The sequence below is a fragment of the Thunnus maccoyii genome, chromosome 20, assembly GCF_910596095.1.
Source record: "Thunnus maccoyii chromosome 20, fThuMac1.1, whole genome shotgun sequence".
Classification (NCBI taxonomy): Eukaryota; Metazoa; Chordata; class Actinopteri; order Scombriformes; family Scombridae; genus Thunnus; species Thunnus maccoyii.
Genome location: NC_056552.1, coordinates 15970253 through 15994509, shown reverse-complemented (window position 1 = coordinate 15994509; position 24257 = coordinate 15970253). Strand labels below are relative to the sequence as shown.

The 24257-nt window shown below is 40.7% G+C and overlaps 3 protein-coding genes across 7 annotated transcripts; 1 reads left to right on the top strand and 2 right to left on the bottom strand.

Moving 5' to 3' along the window:
* On the bottom strand, window positions 1-10524 carry pax10 (paired box 10). 2 transcript variants are annotated; one of them, XM_042396566.1, is made up of 9 exons: window positions 10386-10524; window positions 6215-6326; window positions 5212-5447; window positions 4807-5001; window positions 2956-3038; window positions 2690-2846; window positions 2239-2312; window positions 604-736; window positions 1-516 (listed from the first exon to the last, which is right to left on the bottom strand). In XM_042396566.1, exons 3-9 carry the CDS (start codon window positions 5315-5317, stop codon window positions 416-418), a joined length of 849 nt encoding a protein of 282 aa, XP_042252500.1. In that variant the 5' UTR covers window positions 5318-5447; window positions 6215-6326; window positions 10386-10524; the 3' UTR covers window positions 1-415. The 2 variants fall into 2 exon arrangements, with proteins under 2 accessions (XP_042252500.1, XP_042252501.1); XM_042396567.1 differs by having other exon boundaries at window positions 5212-5444.
* A 992-nt stretch (window positions 10525-11516) lies between these two features.
* On the top strand, window positions 11517-15341 carry zgc:92313 (uncharacterized protein LOC436869 homolog). The gene is made up of 6 exons (XM_042396565.1): window positions 11517-11783; window positions 11982-12094; window positions 12265-12344; window positions 12789-13060; window positions 14266-14426; window positions 14780-15341. The coding sequence occupies exons 1-6, from the start codon at window positions 11738-11740 to the stop codon at window positions 15032-15034; spliced, it is 927 nt and encodes a 308-aa protein (XP_042252499.1). The 5' UTR covers window positions 11517-11737; the 3' UTR covers window positions 15035-15341.
* Window positions 15342-15601: 260 nt separating this feature from the next.
* mapk7 (mitogen-activated protein kinase 7) lies at window positions 15602-24129 on the bottom strand. 4 transcript variants are annotated; one of them, XM_042396557.1, is made up of 7 exons: window positions 24010-24129; window positions 22097-22377; window positions 21785-21950; window positions 19147-20684; window positions 17960-19056; window positions 17574-17704; window positions 15602-15936 (listed from the first exon to the last, which is right to left on the bottom strand). In XM_042396557.1, exons 2-7 carry the CDS (start codon window positions 22371-22373, stop codon window positions 15789-15791), a joined length of 3357 nt encoding a protein of 1118 aa, XP_042252491.1. In that variant the 5' UTR covers window positions 22374-22377; window positions 24010-24129; the 3' UTR covers window positions 15602-15788. The 4 variants fall into 4 exon arrangements, with proteins under 4 accessions (XP_042252491.1, XP_042252492.1, XP_042252495.1 ...); XM_042396558.1 differs by lacking the exon at window positions 24010-24129 and adding an exon at window positions 23896-23997; XM_042396561.1 differs by lacking the exon at window positions 24010-24129 and adding an exon at window positions 23479-23861.
* Between the last annotated feature and the right edge of the window lie 128 nt (window positions 24130-24257).

The following is a 24257-nucleotide window of genomic DNA, read 5'->3' as shown; positions in this document are numbered from 1 at the left end:
TACTGCATCTACAGGCAGTCTAACCTAAACCCTGACTTTAGCCTGATCCTAATCCTGACTCTATTTTAATCCTAAACACATCTCAAACTGATCCTAATTCTCATCATGATCTCAGCCCTATCCCTATCTGAAACACGCTATCTGAAAAAAAACAAAAACCTGATAATACTAAGCAAATACCAGTATGATTAGAGTACTGTCAAATGCAACCAAAGCTGCTCTTGACTGAATTTGTAAACATTTAATGCATATCGGGGTCTGCAATTTATCTAGGCCCCTCTATACGTAGCTCAGTCCTGTGCTTCCTTAAAACCCATGTGCCCCCATATTGTTTTCTTGACACTTTTTTTTTATTTTACATGCCCTTGTTTTCCTTCTTCTTTTGTTATGCTGGCTGGCAGCAATTGTCTGTTGTTCACTGTAATCTGGCCCAATACTGACCCAGGTTCTGACTCATGCTCTGCTGCTCACTTCCTGGAACCTGCACCGGCACTGAGACGCCGGGTGATATGAGCCCTGGTTGGGAGAAGAAAGACAGAGTCAGTTAAGTCAGTCTGCAGCTGAATTTACCACAAACCCACAATCTACCAGAGAAACACTCACCGGTGTTAGAGTTGGCTGAGGACGGAGTCTGCAGATGAGGGGAGGAGTACGCTGATGAGTCAAAGCTGCGTGGGGCAGAGGGGGATGGTGGTAACATGCAGGAGTAGGAGGAGGCTGACTGTGGAGGAATAGACTGAGGGTGGACAGGTGGAGTGGAGGAACGAAGGAGAGGAAAGATGTAGATTAGTAACACACATAAAATACTATATTATCATTATTATCATAGAAAAACTCTTCTGAAGTTGTATACAGTCATTATTATCACTGTATAATGCTCAGTACACCATGTTGAACACCAGAAGCAGCATGATGTGTGGTCAGCATGGTTTCAGTTTAACCACATGGAGGTGCTAGAGCAGTGTGGTGTGGTATCAGTGTGACACCGCAAGACGATCAGCAGCCCATATTCTCTCTATTACATTTGCAAAATTAAAATCTTTTATTTATTTATTTTTTGCTTCATTAATACTTTTATGTTGTTATTAAGTACATATGACATTTGTTTTCGTGTGGACCCCTGGAAGACCAGCAGCTACTTTGTAGTGGCTAATGTGGAATAACTAACACAAGAAACAAAAATGTGCATATTTTCATGCTGCTGTTGAGACAATTTGAAATAATTTGGTGGAATGGAATGGATGGAAACAATGCAGATGATAAGTGCTGAGTGTTCTTCCCTCATAAAGTAAAAATATCTGTGTTTCTGGTGACCTAAGCTTTTTTTCAGATCTTGATAAAGCAGCTTTTCAACTGCTGCTTCTGTTAAAAGTGTCTCCAGTTCATGTAGAATCCTGTAAATCATTTAGCTTTCAAATTGATTTAGTTACTTTATCAATCACCCTCATTCAGTGGTTATATTGACACTGCAGATTTTTTGCATTCAGCCCACAGTGTAGATTAAACACTAAAACCGATCTAACTGATAAGACAGCTGAGAAATCTGTTTTATAAACAAAAGACAGTGTTGTAGATAGTCACAAAACAAGGGTGCTTCTCCAGTTTCTGATACTGGGTGCTCTGCCTAAAAACATACAAGCAATCATGAAGAAGCAAAAAGGCCTCACCCCATCAAAAACTATTTAGCGAGTCTTGGGGTGTTTAATTTCGGTTACCAACAAAAAGCCTTTGAGTTGACAATCAAATGGAGTAAGAAGTCAGAGTGTCGCTTTTTTGCTTCTTCAAGAAAGTCAGCATCATTTTTTTAAATCACTGTTTAATTCACATATTTTCACTCTTCTTCTCTGAGTTACATTTAGGTAACCTTGTTTTATTATCATAATTATTATTATTGCAGTTATGTACTTATGTGTTATTATTATTATGTAAATTACAGCATCACATTTGTTATTGTGAATACTATTAATGTTAGTTATTTGGATGACAACTTGCACAACAACAATATTAAGAATTTCAATAATAATAATAGTAAATTGTGTAATTATTATTAATATTAGAAGTTGCTGTTGTAGAAGAAGTATTAATATCTGCAGTTATTCATTTACATAGTTATGATCAATATCATATTTTTAGACCCTTGACATAAAGGAGCTAAAAAACAGGTTCTGCTCCGCGACGATGACCTGCTTTGCTAAAGTTTGGAAGGTGCTGATGAATGATGAATGATGAATGTCCAACCTGGACTCCAGATGAGAAAACTGACAGGGAGCTGTAGCTGGGCAGGGACGACTCAGCCTGACTCAACATGGACCCTGGAGAGAGAGAGAGAGAGACACACACACACACACACACACACACACATACACACACACACACACACACACACACAAACACACACGACAAACATGATGTAATGGGAATAGCTACTTCTCTCAGTGGAAATGTTCTAATATAGATGTGCTCTAATGGAGAAAATCTAATGGTTTTCCTACCTGCAAATGTCAAGCATGGGGGCTCTGAGGTTTGTAATTATGAACTAGTAATACATTTCTGTCGCCAAATATAGAAATCATAGAGACCCTAAGCGCTGTATGAATGAACAAACAAACAAACAGACTATACTGACAAATTGTAATCATGACTCAATGTAAGCTTGCAGTGTAAAGTGACCCAGAGTGCATTGATTTACCTGAACTGCTTCCATGCTGCTGATGATAAACAGATGTGTTGAAGGAAGTGGTCAGTGGGGCTTGGCTCTGTGAACAGGAAGTCACACCTCCTGACCTCCTTTGATTGCGCAGCTTCTCCTCCCTCCTCCACTTGGCTCTTCTGTTTGAAAACCACACCTGCAAATCAAACAGTTGTGTAAGGCCTGTTAGTCATGTAGAGGTATATACTAAGAAGAGCGTATTTAAGAGAAAACAAACACCACTGCAAGCTGAAATGTGATTGTACCTGTATCCTGGCCTCCGGTAAATCAATCTTGTTTGCCAATCTCTCCCTCGCAAAGACATCTGGGTAATGTGTCCTTTCAAACTCTGTGGAAGATATTAACTAATGTCAAACACACAGTGAGAGTCTTAATCGAGAATGACAGGACTACTGGAGAGCAGCTCGCCTGATAACCCGTGCTGCGTGGTGTGAACATATTTTAGATTCATCTGTGCATCTGTCTTTTTAATGTGAACTGAGAATTCAAGCTTTACTCAAAATTAAATGGAAATAGATATTCCTGATATATTAATTGTCTGCACTCTTATGGCAGATATTAACCTACTTATCTGGTATTTACTGCTTAATATCAGCAAGACTAATTATCTCTCTGTGAAATATACAAATCCAGGAAGCTGAGATGTATCCTTACAACCATATTTGAAATATTTATCTGTTGCACTTTGTATAAATTATTTATCATTATGGAACATGCAGAAAGTTCAAATGAAAGGATTCAAGTTGAGAAGCTGCCTAAGCACTTTATTTCAAAGTAGGCTGACTAAAACTAAAAACCCTCACAGGTTTTCATTTAGTCATCGTCTACTCTCTAAATGAGCATCTAAAACATTGTGTCTCACTTATCAGCATAGATACTGACTTACTTTATTACTGTATATCAAACACACAAATTCCTCACTCAGTGGTTTCTTTAACAACAGAAATTTCACATCAGTGAGACTTTCTGTATTCAACTATCATTTCTCTTTGTGGCAGTTAATTCATACTTGACAAACTGCTGGCATTTTTTGTCGTTGACAAGTTGAAACGAGAAAATGCTTCCTCTAACTGACAGTCTGGTTTCAGGTCTAGAAATGGAGACGTCTGTATAGATTAATCTGTCTGCACTCATGATGCATAACATTAGTTCAGTATGTCGACAATGTGTGAGTGTGAGAGTCACCACAACAAATAAATCAGTTAATGGTTTGTTTAAGACAGTTGGTTACGTGCAAACTGGCAGCAGGACGGGTGATAATGAGGGGATTCTATTTATTTTTATACATATATTGCTTCACATCTAATATTAATAGATCACCAACAACTGGAGACTAAAATCGTAACACATGGTTAACAAATCCATATTGCACAAAGATAACAGCGAAGGCCTCATAAATTAAGTCTGTCTCACAAATTGTTATAATTGGCTTGGTTATAATTGGCGTCCGTGTCAACACATGATTGTTATTGTGCCTTGGCCGTGCACTGAGGTCAGTGTACCTCATTAATGTCATTTGCACGGAGTGACCACACTGATACATTTCCACTCGACTGCACAGTGGACATTGCGTTCTTATTTAGCTCAAGGGCCTGCTGCAGCCATATCCAGTCAAGAGTGGCTTTCTGATCCCTCTCAGTGGATATCAGGCTACGAGGGCCAGATCTCGCTGCATAATACGACCACAGTAATGATGCATTATAAAAAAACTCTGCTTTACATGCTGCCAGAGGCTTTTTGGAAAGGATCAGGAATATTTGTGGAGTTTCTGCATATTTAGTGGGCGGCAATTGATAGAATTCCTGTCCTTCTAAATTATTTTCATTGTTTTATGAGCCTTAAATAAGTAGTCTGATAAACAGACTGTTTTTTATGTGGATCCTGCTGTGTAATGTTACTCATATTTACGTCCCCTGCTGTTTACCAAAAAGCTGTAACAAGGTATAAAGACAATAATCCAATAACAAAGGTGTTGGCAGGGTAAAAAAGCAGCAGGACAAGCTGCGTCATGACACACTCTGCTCTGGCTTGCGCCCATGGAGGGCAGTGATTGGCTGAAAAGAGGGAGAGCGCTGTGCGTGCTTGCATGGCCTGACCTTTCTCCAGAGCCTCGATCTGCTCCTGTGTGAAGCTGGTCCTGTTCCTCTGCAGCTTCCTCTTGAGCTGCAACCTCAGCTGAGACTCCTCGCCCTCGTCCCTCTCCACGGGGACTCCTCCCCCTCTGCCCGCTCCGCCTCCCCCCGCCTCTCCCCCCATGCTGCCCTCCGTGTCCAGCAGACAGCCCTCAGACACTGACAGAGACGGAGGTGACAAAAGAGATGTGTGAGTGTCATGAAAAGTCACATTTTAGGATTACAGAATGTGAGATTCATGCAGTAAGGCTGCTGCAAGTTGGTGAGACAGCCACATGTGCCATACCACATCTATTATCTTCTGGGTGGTGGTGGGGGGGGTTACATTTAGTGACACCCACTTCATAATAATCTGTGATTTTCTCTCACCTGTACTGTGTTGTGTCTGCACACCGGTGGGGTCATGATACCAGTTGTTAGGCCCGCTCCAGTTTGAGCCGCTCTGCAGGTTCAGCATGGTTAACTTTTCATACATACTACGAGTGTCCAAACCACCATGAAGAGAAATAAAGGAGTCCTGCTCTGTGCGTGTCCGCCCCTGTTAACTGTCACCTTTGGCTCCTCTCGCTCTCTCTCTCCCTCCTTCGATCCTCCAATCCTTCCTTCTGGGTGGGTTGGTTGGGGGGGTGTGGGGGTGGGGGAGAGTTGGGGAAGGAGCGAAGAGGAGAGGAAGGAGGGGTTCATATCGCATGAGTTCACACATGGTCGGCATTGTGGTGAATTAGCCTCATGATGACAGACAGAAATGGAGTTAGTTACATGGCCGCTGTCGTAACGTGTGTGTGTTATACATTGGTATGCTAGTATACCATGGGGAGCTAAGGTACATTAGAACTCACTCTGAAAGCCATGACATTTATTATGCTACTTGCTTTTAGCTCTATCTATGCTGGTTAAGCCCCACACACATGCATGCATGAAAAGACGCTGCATTTACATGTAGCCACAAACTGGCATCGCACGCACACACACACACACACAGGCTGTATGAACAAAATCTCCCATAAAACATTTGAACCAAGCCCATATTTAACTCTACACACTCAGCATGAGACATAAGGTGCTGTGGTATGGCCATAAACATCTTTATCTGCCATTAGAGAGTCGGAAAGGACTGCAAAGGTCTGTCAATACTGAGCCAAATCTCACAAACTACTGCAGCAGTCCGATGTCAAAGGTCAGACTTCATTCATTTGGATGAAGCAGCTGCTACTCGTCAATTCATCCAATTGTCATTTCAATTCCAGAAATTATTTAAGAAATTATTTTACCGTTGGTTGCGTATCGTCAAAGCCTCAGATTAATATTAAAAAAGTAGTCTCAGCACAGAATGACACATATATAAAAGCACAGAAAATTTTTGCAAACTTACCGAGTGTCCAGGTAAAATGATGCGGGGGTCCTCTGTGTGTGTTAGTCTCCCCTGTGGACCTTTATTCCCCTGTTCCCCCCACGTCCCTTGTTCTCCAGCTTTGTTGACAATACTGTGTGTGTAAAGGAGAGAGTATAGGAGAGAGATGGAGAGAGTTAGACAGGGTGAGAGAGAGTGAAAGAGGGAGAGGGGGGGCTCTGGAGAGAAATGCGTCTGCGGGCACTCTTGTCCTCCAAGCGATGGAGAGAGAGGGAGAGAGAGAGAGAGAGAGAGGGAGGGAGAGGAGAGAGAGAGAGAGAGAGAGAGAGAGAGAGAGAGAGAGAGAGAGAGAGAGAGAGAGAGAGAGAGGGAGAGCCACCGAGGGGTGACAAAGTGAGTCAACATCAGTGTCAAGTTTGAACTTAATGCCAGCGAGAGGAGGAGGGGAGGCCGAGAGAGTAGAGCATAAAGCACAGATAATGGAGAGATAGTGGATGATAAATAGATGATGGAATTCAATTTTAGTCATAAATTGCATATAAATATTGAGTATAATTGGCAGTCAAGTGTGTTCTTTTTTTTTTTTTTTTTACACAAAAACATGTGAATTCAGACATCTGAGATTATTTGACTGAACTCATTGTTCACACTTGTAGGGGTAAATTTCATTGATCCTCATTTCAGTGCTTAAAAGAGATGATCTTTAAAACTTTGATGAAGCTTTGTCATGTCCACATGCATCTGCAAATTTAGGGAAAAAATATATTGCTATTGTGAAAAACTGCATTCAGCAACTGCACACAGAAGCAGATGTGTTTTAGGTAAAGATAAATGATTGTTAGGAATTATTGAGAAATTATAGGCTTAAAAACACATTATTATATTGATTTGTCCTTATCTGTTTAAGCCGCTTAAGTGATAAATTGTATAACATTGTAAAACAAATCTATGTAATTAAGATATGTTTCTAGATAATTATTAGCAGTTATATAAGCATTAATAATACATACTTTATTGATCAACCAGTATATTTGAGGCACTGATACGGAAAAGATGTAAACAAAAGATAATTTTACTGTCTTAAAACGTCTTTAACTGGATAATTTCAGGCAAAGATAAGATATTAAATAGCTGGTTTCACTTAAATGTTTTCTCTTATTGGACCTACTAGTGTGATAAAGATTTAAATGTCTAAAATTAATATTATTACATGTTGAATCTCCCTAAACAAATACAAAACATAAATTTGTTGGGTGTTGTTTTAAGAGGAGTAATACTTTCATTCAATTTTTAACTAATTTAGCCACACTTAGTTAAGGACATTAAACATCAAAAACCAAATGGTTTCATAATGTAAGGTATATTGTAACAAAATAATAAACTTAAACTTATTGACTTCATCAGTTAAAAATATTGTCATAGAAAAACTTCTGCATCTTCAGCTAATTGATATCATGCCTATATGGATAATCCCAGCACAGTGTGTGTGTGAGGCCTACAGTGCTGTAAAGATGCTGTAGGTGTGTAAAGTCAACACGGTTTATTTCTTAACACAAGGGCTAAAAAATGGCATCTAGGCTGTGTTACAGCTTTTCCTGGAGTAGCCAGGTATTGTTCCCTGACTACAGAGGTATTGTTCTGCTATAACACACTGAGCTTAAAGCTATGGGACAATAAACAAAGGCATTGTCTGGCCCCAAAGCGGGTTAAAGGAGCACCATACAGAAACCCTCGGCAATAGACACACGAGGTCTGATGTGAGGCGTAAGTAATGACGCAGGTATGACGGTATGTATGGTGGAGTCAAAAGAGCGAGAGCAGAGTAGAACCGGGGTTTAAATATATCTCTTTGCAGCAGAAGGGAGAGAAGAGAGCGAGAGAGAGAGATGGAAGATGGAAGCAGGGGAGAGAAACAGAGAGAGAGAGTGAAGAGGAAGTATGTGACTTTGGGGTGGGTGTAGGGGCTTGGGGATGGGGAGGGTGCCAGCTTGTTTTATTTCCGGTTGACAAGACTTTGCGCTCCCTTTCTCTCTGTCGCTCCCTCTCTCTTTCATACTCTGCTATTCTTTCTCCGCTGCCCCCATTGCTCTGTCCCCCCTCCCTCCCCTCTCCCCCTTTCTCTGTTACTTTCCTCCAAGATGTGCCTCGGAGAAAGGAAAGGACTTGACAAGTTCAAAGGTAAAAAGGAGTAAAAACAGCGGAGAAGCATTCAAATCCTTTACCTAAGTAAAAGTACCACTATCACAGTATAAAAACACTCAAATTACAATTAAAAGTCCTTTTACTTCAGTAAAAATATAATCAGCAAAATGTGTTTTTACGTAGAACTAAAAGTGCTCACTATGCAGAATCACTCCTTTCAAAGAACACATCTATACATACAGGGCTGAAACTAACGATTATTGTCATTATCGATTAATCTACTGATTAAAACATCAGAAAATTGTGAAAAATGCCAGTTTTAGAGCTCATTGTAATGTCCTCAACTGTCTTGTTTTGTTTGATCAACTGTCCAAAACCCCAAAAATCCAAAAATTCAGTTTGCCATCATATATGACACAGAAAAGCATCAAATCCTCACATTTGAAAAACTGAAATTAAGACATTTGGGGCATTTTTGCTTAAAAAAAAAAAATTCTAAAATGATTATTCAGTCATCAAAATAGTTTCAAATTAATTTTCTGTTGATGGGCTAATCGCTGCAGCTCTAAATAAATGTGTTATATTATTGCATTGTTATCACTGATGCATAAACATATGAGCAGCATGTAACTGGTTAAGGTGGAGCTCATTTAAGCTACTTTATATTCTGTTGGGTAGTTTCATCTGTTATGATGCATCATACTTTATAAGCTCATTGTATGTTTGGTGTAAATTTGTAATCTGCAAAGTCACTACAGCTGTCAAATAAATGTAGCGGATTAAAAAATACAATATTTGCCTCTGAAATTTAGTTCTGTAGAAGTATAAAGTAGCAGAAAATGAAAGTACAAGTAGAGCTGCAATGATTACTTGATTAATCAATTGACAGAAAATTAATCACCAACTATTTTGATAATCGATTGATCATTTTGAGTTGTTTTTTTAAGAAAACATGTCTTATTCCACCTTATCAAATGTAAATGTTTTCTAGTTTCTTTAGTCTTTAGTTTAGTATGATAGAAGATTGAATATCTTTGGGTTGTGGACTGTTGGCTGGGACATCTGGGAACGTCACCTTGGGTGTGATTTACATTTTTCACATTTTTCACGATTTCCTTGCATTTTAAAGACCGAACAGCTAAACAACTAATTGAGAAAATATCGATAGATGAATCAACAATTAAAATAATCTAGTTGTAGCCCTAAGCACTAGTATCTAAGTAAATACACTCATAATGGAATAAAAATGTGAAAGGAAAGTGAAAGGAAAAGTGAGGGAAAGTTGAGTAACACAACTGCTTGTTTAATTTAAAAACTAAACCTAAAAAGATGACATCAACTCCCCACACACCCTGTTTTCTAGCTGGTTACCCTTTTTGTTTCTCCTTTATTCAGAAATCATGGTTGCATCTTATTGTGTTCCAGTTGTTGGAATGTGGCTTAACCTATGTGATCCCTATGTGCTGAGTGCAATAATGTGTGTGTGTGTGTGTGTGTGTGTGTGTGTGTGTGTGTGTGTGTGTGTGTGTATGTGTGTGTGTGTGTGTGTGTGTGTGTGTGTGACGGCGCGTGCTTCACTGCAAAGATTCATGTAGCTCCAGGACATGCTTTTTTTTTAGTGCATCTTGTTAGTTCATTCCTGTCACCTCTCTCTCTCCCTCTCTCTCTCTCTCGCCATCCCTTGCTTTTTCAGCGCTGAAGGGGGGATGGGGAAGGGGTGGTGGACTGGGCTGGAAGGGGAGGGGGGGAAAGGGTGGGGGGGGCGGTGGCGGTGGAGGCAGTCACCATGGTTACAATGCCACGACAAATATTCATCAAGTCGTTAAAATAAAAACAAACGGGAGTGCATTATAATTGCTCTTACTGACTGGGTCCTATAATGCATTCATATATTATGACTGAGAAGACCAGAGAGGAAGGGGCTCGCACACACACACACACACAAAAAGAGTGTTAAAAGTGAATATCAGCTGACCTGAGGGCAAATGCATATGACACACACTCACCCCTACTTACACAAATTTCAACTTTAACTTTATTTTTCCATTACCTGCTTATGGAATTCCCTATGAGTACTTTCGTGAGTCTCTCCTCTCTTTTCTCTTTGTCCCTCCATCTCTCGCTCTTCCTCTACTGTTGTGTAGCCCCAGGCGATACTGTGATGTGTCCTCCCTCTGTCCCTCCCTCCCTCTCCCTCTCTCTCTGTCCCTGTCACCTTCAATTGCTCTGTGAAACTAGACACACTGCCTGGGGCACGAAGGGAGGGAGGGAGGGAGGGAGGGAGGGAAAGATAGAGGGAGGAAGGGAGGGAGGAGAGCGAAAGAGAGAGAGAGGGAAAAAAAGAGACAGACAGCTTTAAAGACAGACAGAAAGAATAAACATTTGGTGTCATGTAAAAAAAAAAAGGATACAGCCCACAATCCAGTCAAAAACATGTAACACTCAAATAATTTAGCGCTGTAAACAGCAGAAACACACAATCATTGCTTATATACACTCCCATGTGCAATTTAGGACAGTGTTTGACCTTTGACCTGGGTGTTTTATCATATGGCCTAATCCTGGATGTTGTCCAATTAGTGTGTGTCCATTCTGGAGGATTGTTGTGCTATAATCCAGCTGCTTTCTCCTGTAACAGGTACCTACAAAACTGGTTTATCCTTTCTGAAGCAAGGAACACAGGAGTACCCTTTGTCCTATAAAGATGGAGTAAACACTGCAGTGCAACCTCACAACACTTCAAGGAAATCAAACAAGAATAGAGCTTAATACCTGGTGAACAGATGAAGGGGGTAATATAGTAGCAGGTATAATCGTGAGAATAACATTTAAGAAAGACACATGGATACGTGTCTTTCTTAAAAGTTTGCTTCACACTAAAAATCACTGGGTTAATATTTTACCAATGGTACCATATTTACCCAAACTGGATAAAAATTTGAACCCAGTGATTTTTTTGTGTTTTTTTTTAGATGTTAGAAACACCACTCACCTGCTATGTTTAAAACAGGTAAATATAAAAATGCAAAAAGTCAGGCTCAGGTGGATCAGCTGGGCGGGACTTGCGTGTTGATTGGGTGTACACAGGTTGCCAGATGAACGAAGCGATTTCTTGGGAATGTGACTGAAGCGGAACCAGGAGCTTTTTTTTTTTTTAGGGATTTTGTCGACGGTACCGTAAAACGCAAAGACCTGTTGTTTTAAAGAAAAAAAACGGATCAAACTTTTTTTTTTTTAAATTTACTGCTTCAGCATCAGTCACACGATACCAGACGACGTAGGAAGGTAGACGTAACGGTTTAGAAACTTTTTCTTTCTGGTTTTGGTGTCGCTTCAAGCCTAACACGTTAATTCTGCTTCAGTAGTCAGTTGTATACCAGTTGTGCCGCGAAAGCTCACAAAATGTCGCCGAAATTACAGTTTTCTGCCATTTTCTGGTGCGTAACAGGTGAGTTTCACCCCCCTCATGCCCTCCCTGGTTTCGCCATGTCTTTTTTTTTGTCTTTGTCTACTTGAAAAACATGATGTGTGCGCTGTTTTCACTGTTTATTTTCTTTTTAGTCTTGTATGCTGAAAAAGTGCAGATGCCTCAGTCAGAATCAAAAAATAAGTAAAAAAAAAAACTGTGATTTATGTTCATATTCAGGTGTTCTGGCGTCTTTCGCCCAAGAATGTGGCCGAGCACCGGTAATAGAGAACAGGATTGTGGGAGGGATGGACTCCGCAGATGGGGCTTGGCCGTGGCAGGTAGATATACAGGTAAGTCCCCATGAAACAGATGCTTTTAGACCCTCACCTGTGGATGCTGATCTGTCAGTTCTGTGTGTGTGTGGTTTAGTCTAGTTCTTGTTTAATAAGCGGACCTGCTGAGAGAGGGATTTGCTTGTGATGCTGAAGTGACTCACTCTTTCTCTCCTCTGGGCCTCCAGACAGAGGCTGCTGGTCACATCTGTGGAGGCTCCATCATCACAAAGAACTGGGTCCTATCAGCCGCTCACTGTTTCCCCAAGTAAGAAAACTACTCAGCCAAAAATGTGCAGGTGAACCCAAAGTTTAGCACCAATTCAGAGGCCTCTGCTTCTTTTGTTTTTTGGGTTTGTCTTTTTTAAGTCAGAGTGTTTAGTATCCTTTTAGATTTTCAGAGAACCTAATTCAAAATTCAGTCTTAGATAGTTCATCAGATCCAAAGTTCTGTGAAATTGAAATGATGACTTTCTGAGGATCAAAAGGTTTTTAATAAAGTGAGTACAAGTGTGCTCTTTTGTTGCAAGCAGGAGCCAACTTATAACAAGTGTTTTTTTGCTTTTTCTTTCACAGTTATTTTATTGCAAACATTAATCCTCAAGCCTTTTGTCACTATATAATGAAATGCATAGGTTTCACCTTTCAAATCCCTCTCAATTTACAGTTTAGCAGGTTTCATTCGGTGTCCATCTGTCTTCTTTTCTTCCAGTCCATCTGACGTGAGCTCGTACATCATCTACGTTGGCCGGTACCAGCTGAACGGCTTCAACCCACACCAGTCGGTGCATCGTGTGAGCCAGGTGGTGATCCCGTCCGGTTACACGGAGCCTCACAGTGGGAAGGATTTGGCGCTGGTGCAGCTATCCAGCCCAGTAACCTGGTCAGATCATGTCCGTCCCATCTGCCTGCCTGCCTCTGGCACCTTGTTCCCAAGTGGCATGCAGTGCTATGTCACTGGCTGGGGAAACATTCGAGTTGATGGTAAGGTTTGCTAAATTCGTCACATCACATTTGTATTTGTGCAAATAACTTTAATTAATCTGTTAAATGTTTCATTAGTCATCAAATAACTCTTTTATTTGACTCTGGCATGCAAATAAATGCTAATGAATTATCATTTTTATTTATGTTAAAGAAAAGAATATCAAGGATTGAAAAAGGAACAGAAACAGAAAAATCGACAAACAACGTTTACAGGTGCAAGGTGCAGGTCCTGGTGTCAGAACATATACAATTGGCAGTAATAAAGTTTGAATGAGGGGTTATAAAAACAAGTTCCTTACAAGATATCTGTAAGTCACTATGGCTGGGTTATAATTAGATAGGTTTGTTTATTAACTTTCAGCGGAACTGTATTGTGGTATGATCAGACTCTTGTCACGTTATTGATTCCAATCAACTTGTAATGAAAAACTACCAAATTTGTCATTTAAGTTTTACATGTGTGAAGAGTTTTGCATGTTGTAATGCAGGACAGTGGAATCAATTTGATTATTTTATGTGACATTTGGCACACATTTTGCCAAATGATGATTTATATCCACAGCAGAAAAGAGGTATACTAATATTGTGATATTGATTTCATATTGCCCAGCCCTAGACAAAAAAAGTGAATTACAAAAATCAGAGGATTGTGGAAATGTGTGCCTGTCCGTAGCTCCAGGATAAGAGTGTGTGCTTATTTATAACAGATTTTCACCCAAATACAACTATTTATCTCTGTGAGGGCAATTGTATACAGCAGTTCGTCATCCAGGTAATCAGACACACACGCACATGCACACAACAAACGGGAAAAGAAAGTAGAACAGTCCATCATAAAACAAATCTTAATCACAGTCGTAATCATAAAATAATCTGCATGGTCACTGTTTGTTGGCCTAGTTTGGTTTTATTTGAAAAGTATAAACAAACAGTAATGGCACAGATTCAAAAGAGGTCAGGTCATGTCTTTACAAATACAAAAAAATAATGAAAAAAGAACAAAACTAGGATGAAACCCAGTCAAGATGTTATGTTTATAATTGAAGCTTTACACTGGACAAAAAGACTTAAAAGTTAACATATCTTGTATCAATCTACATAGTGCCAAAAAAAAGCTTCCTGGTCACCTGTTTAGTTGCAGAAGCACAAAAGCCTTGTGCTTCTGTTGTTCTTCATCCTTCATTTATCCTCCTCCCCCTCAGTCCCTCTGCAAGGAGTAGGGACTCTGCAGGAAGTGCAGGTGCCAATCATCTCCCAGAGTTCATGTCAGGAGATGTACCGGATGCACCCGACGGAGAAGGTGGACATCTTGTATGACATGATCTGCGCTGGATACCAGGAGGGCGGCAAAGACTCCTGCCAGGTACTGTTGGATCAGCTGTTTGTGTTGTTGTTGTTTACATTCACAAATGCATGACTGTATACACGAGCAAAAACGGGAAGGGAATGTTTCGCCACACAGTGTGCCCAGACGTCAATCTCAAGAACCTGAAATAAAAATAGACTGCATCGGAGTTAGGAGTGAGCGGATTTCCCCTCCTTTCTTTATGCCTGCAAGCCAGAGCACTATTACAGCAGATAATAAATAGTTTTCCTTCAGTTCCTCATTGTATACACAAGCAAAACTACAAACTGCATGAAAAAAAAAACTTTTCTGCAACAATCCACTATCCAGTGTACACAATGATAGCTGAATGAGTGTTTTCCCACCACCAGGGCGATTCAGGAGGGCCCCTTGTCTGCCAGATGGTGAATGGGACCTGGGTGCAGGCTGGAGTGGTGAGTTTTGGATTGGACTGTGCCCAGCCAAACCAGCCAGGTGTGTATACCAGGCTAACCAGCTACTCAAGCTTCATCCGCTACTCGATACCAGAGATCCGGCTGCATGGCAGAGCCAATCACAACTGGTGTGGGAGGGCTGCTGTGTTGATTGGCTGTCTGTCCACTCTACTGATCCTGCTGCAGAGATGAGACACTTGGAAAACTGGATTTCCAGATGGTAGAATCCAAACCAGGCCAAATGAAGGAGGATATTCATTGCAAATGTCTGACGTGTCCAGAGTGGTCCTGAATAGTCAAACTAGACTACTGTTACTTGTATCTGATGTGCACATGAAGCCATATTGAATGTGAAATGTAATATAATCATTTTTAGAGCTATAACTCAGCATTATGATCTTTGATTCAAGTAGTTTGATATGTTTGTATTTTAAATCAGAAATATGAGCTAAATGAATTGTCTTCTGCATTTGAAATAAAATATGAATTTGATTATTAACATCAGCTCAGTGTTCTGTTCAACCTCCGATATCTGAGTTTTAAAATGTATTTCACGAATCACAGTGTATACAGACCCAATCTTCAGTTGTGTTCTGTCCTTTTTTCAGGAACATTTGTTATCCAATTTTCAGTGCAGAACCTAAATGTTATTATTTCAAATGTTTTCTTTAAATGAATTAAGGTAATTTTGAAATTACCTTTCTCACGTGGAACAACTCATTTTACTGTAGTTCACTGACATCCATGGGCAGACACAGGTGATGACAATTTTGTTTATTAAAAAGACAGTGCAGCATGTCATAATGGTAAAAAAAAGACTGCTTGGTAGTTTCTATTAAAAAAAGCTAGCTGCTTTTAAATTAATTTGATAAGTTTTCATGCTAAAAAAATCTAACATTTACATAAATCCATATGTTGTCTGTTTTTAAGTTCCCGAAAGGGAAAGTCAGGCATCAGGAGGGATGGTATCAGAGAGGATCATGGGAGAGCCGAGCTGGAGCTCCTGCTGCAGTGATTCCAGATCAGCCGGAGTCATGCGGTGAACCTCGCTCCAGTCAGATAAGAGGGAGGCCGAGAGGGGGGCCGAGTCATAACTGATGGAGAAAAAGAAAACTCAGTAAATGTTAAGAATGGCCTCCTTTTATTTTTTGATCTTACAAAAATGCCTTTATCTAGAACAGTATGTAGCGCCATCAGTCAACGTGCTAGTGTCCTGGAAACCATGAATGTCTGCAGACTGCTCTGCTGTTCAATCCAGTGTTTGTGGTCAAAGCTCAAAATTTGCTCAACACTTTTAGATGCAATTTACAGTGTAACTTATTACAAGCAATTGCTGACTAATAAAGTCATTTAATAATATTAAAAGATCAAAGGGGAAACACGAAGTAGACTAGGAGACACAGACTATGTAATACTTTAGGCTGATATGGAAAGATCAGGAAAATGTATTTGCTGTTGGTGGTTAGACATACGACTTGATTCTGCTACCCTGCTGCTGACCTGGCTTTAAACTGCATAAACTGATTTTTTTTTTTGGCACACATCCAACAGATTAAGAGAAACATTAGCATTCATTTTGTGCTTGTGACCACCTGAAAAATGCATGTCTTTTTTACAGAAAACAGCTGCCTGCTGCATCTGAAAACAACACCATGAGAGTGGGGAGAGTGAACCAAAAAAGCAAGGTTGTGGACCATAAAACCAAAACAATGAGATGAAAGATGCTGAAATTCTCCGTAGAGCTGAGAGGAATTGCAGAGTCGACCCCTTTCACATACAGTCATGTGATCCATTGTCAATATAAAAATGATTTAAAGCTGTTTTCATACACGCCTGACAAAAGGGTGACTGCAGATTTGTGTAATAACTATAGGACAACTAGATATTGATGATTTTTAGCCTTCTCCGATATTATATTTGGGTTTATCTGGGCAAAGATTTTGACATGATTACAGTGCTTTGCCTGTATTAAGATGCAAGTAAAAATGGCAGCAACATTGATGGTAAACTGTAGACTGTTAGATCAAAGACTCACCGTTTTAGTCACAAGAAGTTTTTAGAAAATGGGAGATAAAAGTGGACATGGTATAGGTGTAATAATGAGCTCCCAGGTGCCTGACATAAAAAATAGACTTGGCAGTGAAGTGCCACTCTGTTTTGTATAATGGTGATCTTCGCCAATGATTCCTCTATTATTTTCTTACATTGGGTCTCCTTTTTGTGCTGCTTTGCTTACATACAGAAACCCTAGAAAGTTAACTACATCTACAGTCCCATCACTAATGGGTTAGTGATGTAAAGCACAAAGACGTGAGGTCTCGCTAAATTATGTGGTTTGAAATCTGTAATCTGAAACTACATGCATAGCTGTGGGTGGGTGGGTGGGGTATGGTAGGTAGGTAGGTAGGTATCTATTACAGCAGCCAACAGTGAGATAAAAGGGTAAGAGAAAGAAAGAAACAATAACTAAATAAATGAACTCAAACAAAAATAAATAGAACATAAGGAATTCAATGGTCAAGTGGATATTGCAACTGTAGTAAAGTGAATGATTGTCCATGGATGTCAGAATTGAGTGCACTAAATATCGATACCTGAACAATCTACACAATATACATTGATAAAGAAATAGTCTGACTTTTAAAAGGTAAAATTCAGGTACAAAGCATGTTATATTTTTAATGGTTTTGTTCTTTATTAGAAAACAAACTCATGGTGTATCAGACCTCACCTGTCTCGGTCACAGTGTTGCAGGTCTGTGAGAGACTGGTTCAGAAGGTCATCCAGGTCAAAGCCCACACCATACCCAGCCCCGCTGCCTTTAGGGGTGACCGAGAACACCGGGGGTAAAACGTCCTCTACCTGCCAGAAGGAAAGTGGGGGAAACATTGTGTGAACTGAACTTTGTATCCTTTAGATCAGTTCAAGGCAAGCAGAAGATTGTGACATTTCCATTTCTCAGGTATGTAGCACATACAAGGGAATAATGTTTTTGTATAGCACTTATAGTGAAAGAAAAACCAGCGCTCTATTAATACCTACGGCTTCTTTTGGGTAAAACGCAATCTGCAAAGAAAACAGTAGAATATTTGACAGAACTAGAAAGCTGAGACACACCTGGGACTTTGAGAGCTGCAGCGTTACTGTATGAATGTCTGGAGCAATGGAGGGCCCTTGCTGTCCGGTATCTGTGAATCCTAAACTGGGATGAGGCTGTGAGGGAACCCCTAAAGCCCCACAGAGAGGGTTTGTGGTCTGTGGTCCAGATTTCTCTCCTACAGAAGGACACAGCTTCTCCATAGGTCCAGTGCTTGTAACTGGAGGGTTAGGGTGGGAGTTCAGGTTATTATCCACATTCCCGTTTGTCTCTCTGGTGGTTAGTGTTGGGGCTTTAGTCAAAAACCTCTCAAGAGGAAGCAGCTGCGACTGAGGTTGAGGGTCAGGTAAGGTTTGTGGTTGGAGCTGCGGCTGAAGAAAGCTCGGCGGCGGAGGCTGCGGTGTCCTGCTTGGTTGTGGTTGCTGTGATGGCCTCGTCTCTAATTGCTGCCCGCTCCAGTTCCCCAAACAGTTGAAACCACTTTGTCCATTGCTCTCATTATGAGGTTTGGGCGTGTTGTTCTTTACAAAACCACTAGTGACCATCATTATATCTATTCCTCCGCTTTCAGTAACAACTATATCCGCTGGAGGTTTACTCTGGCTCATGGGGTAAAGTAAAGATGGCTGGTGGGTGCTGGGAGGCTGAAACAAGCTGGGCTGGTGAGGTTTAACTTGAGAGATTAACTGTTCATGAGACTGAATCTTCCTTGCCTCCTTGTCAGTTTTATTGTTTGATGCTCCTTGAGTGTTATCACCCATAGCTCCACCACGGTGCGAGTTTGCGTTACAGTCCTTACTCTTTGCTCCGTCATTGTTAGGAGTTTTCTCGTTGCGGCTGTCCATCATCTTTGTCCAACGTTGCAAAAGGCTTTTGTCATTGTCACTCAGCAGAACCCCACCCAGCAAGTCCCCTTGCTTTCCCTCTCTCCTCTCCTTTTCCTTCATTTTTCTCTCTCTCTCTTTTGCTCGTTCCTGCCTCTTCCTCCTTTTCTCCTCTCTTTCTCGTTGACGCTCCTGGGCAGTGACAGGCCGGCGCGACTCTGGAACAGAAGCGTGGGAGGATGATACACCTCCTCCTGCGCCAGCATCCATGCCCAGTGCAGAGGTACCTCCATCTGCAATGAAGAGGAAAAAGTCCTAATGAATGACATGTCAATGATGTGCAATATTTCACAAAACTATGTTTGGGAAAACAATGAACTTACCACCCCTGGCTTTATTTCTGAATAAAGCTGCTTTAAGAGCAGCTTTAGTATCCTCTGATATTGCTCCTTCTTTTCTGGTTGCCTCTCCTGCACCAGGCGGAGGCCTTACATTCTTGGACAGTGACTGTGAAAGGGACTGAGACAGTGACTGGGCTTGTGCCACAGAGAGAGAAAGGGAAGGCACAGTGGTGGGTAAGGGTGTCATGGTCTGTGCTGGCCTTGGAGGAATAGAGGTGGGAGCCTGGGTCATGGACTGGCTCTGGGTGGGCTGAGTCAGAGAAGCCTGACTGCTGGGCAGCCGTTCCTGTGCCTCATTGTCTCTCATTGCTTCTGATGGAGCGTCCTGACTAGACACTGGCGTTGTTAAATCTATAGTCTCTGGCTGACCACTGTCTGAGTTGGCACTGGGCATGTCCACATCAACGGGGCCACTTTCGCTTTTAGTGAGGAGAGGCAAATTATGGGTCACATGAGGCGGGGCAACGTCTTTATTAAAGGTTTGCATTTGATTTGTAAATGTGTGATTCCCTTTTGCTGGTGTGTGTATCCCGCTGTCTTGTTGCTGTTGAGATTTAACTTCTCTCATTTGTTGTTGCTGCATCTGTGTTGCTTGTGGATGTTGTGCTAAAGGAACCAATGTTGATTTGGTGACGGTGGAGGCCTGAGCATTACACTGGTTACTGCTTTGTGCTGCAGCTCCCCCTGCTCTGCCATTCGCCCTCGCCAGGGGCCTGAACTGCAGTCTTTGACGACAGCTCTGTTTATTCTGATGAAAGTCTTGGATCTCCATCAGAATCGCCTCTTTTATTTGCTCTTTGTTCATTTGTAGCTTGTCAAATTCAAAATCAAAAGCTGGCACACAAATTGGCTCATCATCTGGGTCGTGGTATTTAGACAGGTAAGGATGCTCCAGCGCTTGTGTCACACTGATTCGTTCACGAGGGTCAAAGCGCAACATGGCCCCCAGCAAGTCCAAAGCGTCTGGCTCTGTTTGTGGGTACAGTTTGGCCAAGGGCACAGCAGATTGTGATGGAAGACTCTGAACGTATGAGCGTACTCTGTCAGCCCTAATAGCACCTATCACACCTTCAGGAGGAGTGCCTAACACAGACAAAATGAGCTGGAGCTGCTGGACGTAGTGCTTCCCAGGAAAAAGCTGCTTACGCCCCAGCATTTCAGCAAAGATGCAGCCCACAGACCACAAGTCAATCGCCAAACTATAGTGGTTCAGAGACAGCAGGAGCTCAGGAGCACGGTACCATCGAGTTGCCACATATTCAGTCATAAAAGAATGAGACTCCTCGGGGTGTGAACTTAGACCCCTTGCCATGCCGAAGTCACCGATTTTTAGCTCACAGTTCTCGTTCACCAACAGGTTGGAGGGTTTGAGGTCACGATGGATGACGTTGGCAGAGTGCACATACTTAAGGCCACGGAGGAGCTGGTACAGAAAGTATCGCGTGTGCTCTGGCGTAAGCGTCTGGGCAGAGTGTATGATCTGGTGCAAGTCACTCTCCATGAGGTCCAGCACCACGTACCTGCAAGTGGAAAAGTGAGAAGAGCTCTAAACAGGTGCACAATCTGCTGACTGGACAATCAAGACTCAAGTTTTTCTTTAATTTACTTAGCAACTGAAGCCAACTGTGGCCATGTGAAAATATACTCTGGTAGTAGGCAGTAGTAGAGTGTCCCTATGAACACCAAACAATATTAGCAGCAGTGAATTACCTTTTTATGAATTCCAAGATTCACCCTCTCTAAGAACTCTACGAAAGCCTCATAAAGGTTTATATCCGCCAATTTGTCTCTCATCCAAACATGAATCTTCTGATCAAACTCCTTCCTCATTCTTTTGTGAGGTCAACAGGTCAAGGCCTATGGTGTGTGTGATCATATTAATTAGCTCAAAGGATCTCTAAGCATATGAATATCTTTATAATAGAAGATTTCATAATACTGTTTCTATGTGGGACACCAAAAGAATCCATCTAAATAACTGAAATATTTCTACTAAAGAAACAGCTGATAAAACCGCAGTATAACTCATATGTGTCAAGTGTAATAGCTACAAATTTTATTTCCGGCATAGGTAAGGTAAAATGTCCAGCCAACATTGAATGAGACTTTAGAGTCATCTTGGTGAAGTGTCTGTAGCAATCAGCACCTGAAATATTATGTCTCTCAACTGCAAAACCTGCTTAGAACAATCACCACTGATATAATGTGATTTATTAAACATAGACTATTATATTAAGGATTTGTTCTTCACTGAAATTGGTTTACCTGACACATGGTTGCCAAATATTTATAAACTTTTTTTGAGGCTGACATTTCTTAATTGTACTTGAGGATTCTGGATAACAATCAATATATTACTTAATCCGCATGATGGGGGATAAATGTGACTAAAAATTGCCATTCAGTGACAAATTTGAAATGCCTCTGGGTTTATAACTTGTTTGGTTGTGTGTTTTGTGAGTTGACCAAAATTACGCATCCATTTTCTGGTAACCCTCTAAGGTTTCCAGATGTTTACTTTATGAGAAAACAGACTACATACATTTCTGGTCTGAATAGGAAACCTGTGCATGTGTCATATGCCGCCAAAGTTATAATGAAAATTTTAGGAAATACATACACAGACTTGAAGGCAGAATGAGGGAGGTTTGGTTGCAGGATGTCTTTGATGGCGATGATGTTGTCATGTTTGAAGTGCTTGAGAATCTTCAGCTCTCGCAAAGTGCGTTTAGCATTTGTCACCACTTCAAAAGCATTGGAGATTTTCTTTATCGCCACCTGCTGGCCTGTGAAATGTAAATATGACTCGATGAAGAAACAGCATGACAGGGTGTACAACTTGTTTGAATGATAATGTTAACTGATTTATCATTGAGCATTGTAGTAGACACAGAATTAGTTGTGTGTTATGTCTTCATCAAATCCGACCTACCATTGTCCCGTCTCCTGGCAGATGAAACGACGCCGTAGGCCCCGGTGCCGATGGTTTCTATGACATCATACTCCTCTCCGACATCAAACTTGACGTCCAGAGAGTGCGCTTTAAGCAAAGCCAAGTTTTTTGCTGCTGTGCTGGTGTCTGTGGAGCCAGCTGTTGCCTCAACTCCACGCTGGTTCTGGTTTTCTCTGCTTTTCTCAGTGGCCATTCTTTCAGGCAACATGGCCACAGGTTGACCATTTTTACCTTCTCCGCCCTCCTTACTTGACATTTTTCTGTAAAGAATCAAGAATATCAAAGTGAGTGAGTTTATCTTAGATAGGCTACTGCTTGTTTTCTACTAGTAGAGTTACACCAGCATGTACAGTATATCTACACACTGTCAACGTTGGCTGACACTATCTGTCCAATGATATTTTACTGCTGATATTTAGACCAATTGTTGATTTCTGTGAGCATTTTTGGTAGGTTTAATATAACTAGGGCTGGACAACATGGTTGAATCATTATCACAATATTAAAAAGGATATTTTCCGATATCAAAACGTATCATGATATGGCAAATGTATGCAAAATAACATTTTAAAAATAGTCCAACTGATGTTCAAAGTAATTAACTGTGGACCGTGTTTGTGTTTCATACATTACATCATTAAAAAAGTCATCATGTGTAAAACAAAAACCTTAATAACTAACTGTGTTTGTTTTTGTTTATACTCAGAATCATTAATTTGGACAAATATAGTATGATATCATGATGTAATATCACAATATGATTCTGTTAATAAACGATAATAATGAATCATTGCCCAGACATAAATAAAACTGTAGAATTAGAGAAGTAGATATCATTTATCATTTCAGTCAAATATGCCAAATATTTGCTCATTCCAGCTTCTCAAATGTGAGTATTTGCTGCTTTTCTTTATCATATTTGATGGTAAACTAAATACTTTCACATCTTGGGCTGATGGTCAGACAAAGCAGTCGATTTAAATGTGTTACTTTTGGCTCTGGGAAATTATAAGGGGCATTTATAGCTATTTTCTTACATTTTATAGACAGAACAATTAATCAATTACTTGAGAAGATAATTCACAGATTAATTGATAATGAAAATAATCATTACCTGCAGCACTAAATAAAAGTTTCATGGTCTTTAACAAACATATCAGCATAATTTGATAAGAACCGGAAAACGTGATAATCTTTTAAAACAAAACAAAACAAAACATACTGGTCCATTGCTGTCTATCAACATTTGTTGACAGTGTGTCCCTGCAATAATCAGTCTTTGGTTTGATATCTACAATGAAACAACCAGGCAAAAAAAAAAAAAAGAAAACCAGTGAGCTTACAATTTCTGATTTAAATACCTGCATTTAACCCCAAAGAAAAACCTTTCCTCTCACTGCCAGAGTTGTGGCCATCGGGAGCCACTTCAGGAGCTCGTTTTCTCAGATAGTCAAACAATAAAACTTCGCAAGATTAAGAATGATTTCGCAATTGTTTTGTCAAAGTACCAAGTAATTTAGGTGCGCATATAAGCAGTTTATAGGATATACAGCAGTCTAGGCCTGGCAGTAAACTGGTGACCAAAACCTGTAGCTCTCAGTCAAACACCGCCTCCAGCTAATTACAGTCGTGCAATTAAATAAAGCACAACTCCATGAGTAGCTGCCTTTAATAAGCAGCTAGGTTTGTTCCACAGAGTGATTAAATAAACTTGACTACATGTTAAAGATGAGCTTTCCCCACTTTTTGACGCAGGGGCGTAGGCTAGTTAATGTTACCTTAGGCTCAGGCTTTCTAGGAACCTATGACGTTAAACCATGTCTTTATCGGCCAAATAAAACCAAACGAAACAACGCAGAGACTTGTTTCTACGTAACGGAATAAACTTTCACCTTGTGAGCCAACCTCAACATCCGTAATTATGTTTTTAATCCCGTGGTAGCATGGCTATCTCTTGTTTTTGTCTGCCGCTTCTTCCTCGTACTCTTCCGTGTTGCTTTTAAATGGCATGTAGCGAACCAATGAGGTGAAGTGGCGTTGCGGGAAAGCGTCCAATAGGAGCAGAGAACGTTGTTGGAGGCGGGACGTAACAGCAGATACAACAGTCTCTGTTTTCTCCCAACTGTTTTTTCTGTGGTCA

Coding starts and splice junctions, on each gene's coding strand:
- pax10 (XM_042396566.1), bottom strand. CDS start 5,317: ATGTATGAAAAGTTAACCATGCTGAACCTGCAGAGCGGCTCAAACTGG. Junction 3,039..4,806: donor GATCGAGGCTCTGGAGAAAG/GTCAGGCCATGC, acceptor TATCTTCCACAG/AGTTTGAAAGGACACATTAC. Junction 2,847..2,955: donor TACCGGAGGCCAGGATACAG/GTACAATCACAT, acceptor TTTGATTTGCAG/GTGTGGTTTTCAAACAGAAG.
- zgc:92313 (XM_042396565.1), top strand. CDS start 11,738: ATGTCGCCGAAATTACAGTTTTCTGCCATTTTCTGGTGCGTAACAG. Junction 12,095..12,264: donor CGTGGCAGGTAGATATACAG/GTAAGTCCCCAT, acceptor CTGGGCCTCCAG/ACAGAGGCTGCTGGTCACAT. Junction 13,061..14,265: donor GGGAAACATTCGAGTTGATG/GTAAGGTTTGCT, acceptor CCTCCCCCTCAG/TCCCTCTGCAAGGAGTAGGG.
- mapk7 (XM_042396557.1), bottom strand. CDS start 22,373: ATGTCAAGTAAGGAGGGCGGAGAAGGTAAAAATGGTCAACCTGTGGCC. Junction 21,951..22,096: donor TGCCAGGAGACGGGACAATG/GTAGGTCGGATT, acceptor TACATTTCACAG/GCCAGCAGGTGGCGATAAAG. Junction 19,057..19,146: donor CAGAAATAAAGCCAGGGGTG/GTAAGTTCATTG, acceptor TCTTCATTGCAG/ATGGAGGTACCTCTGCACTG.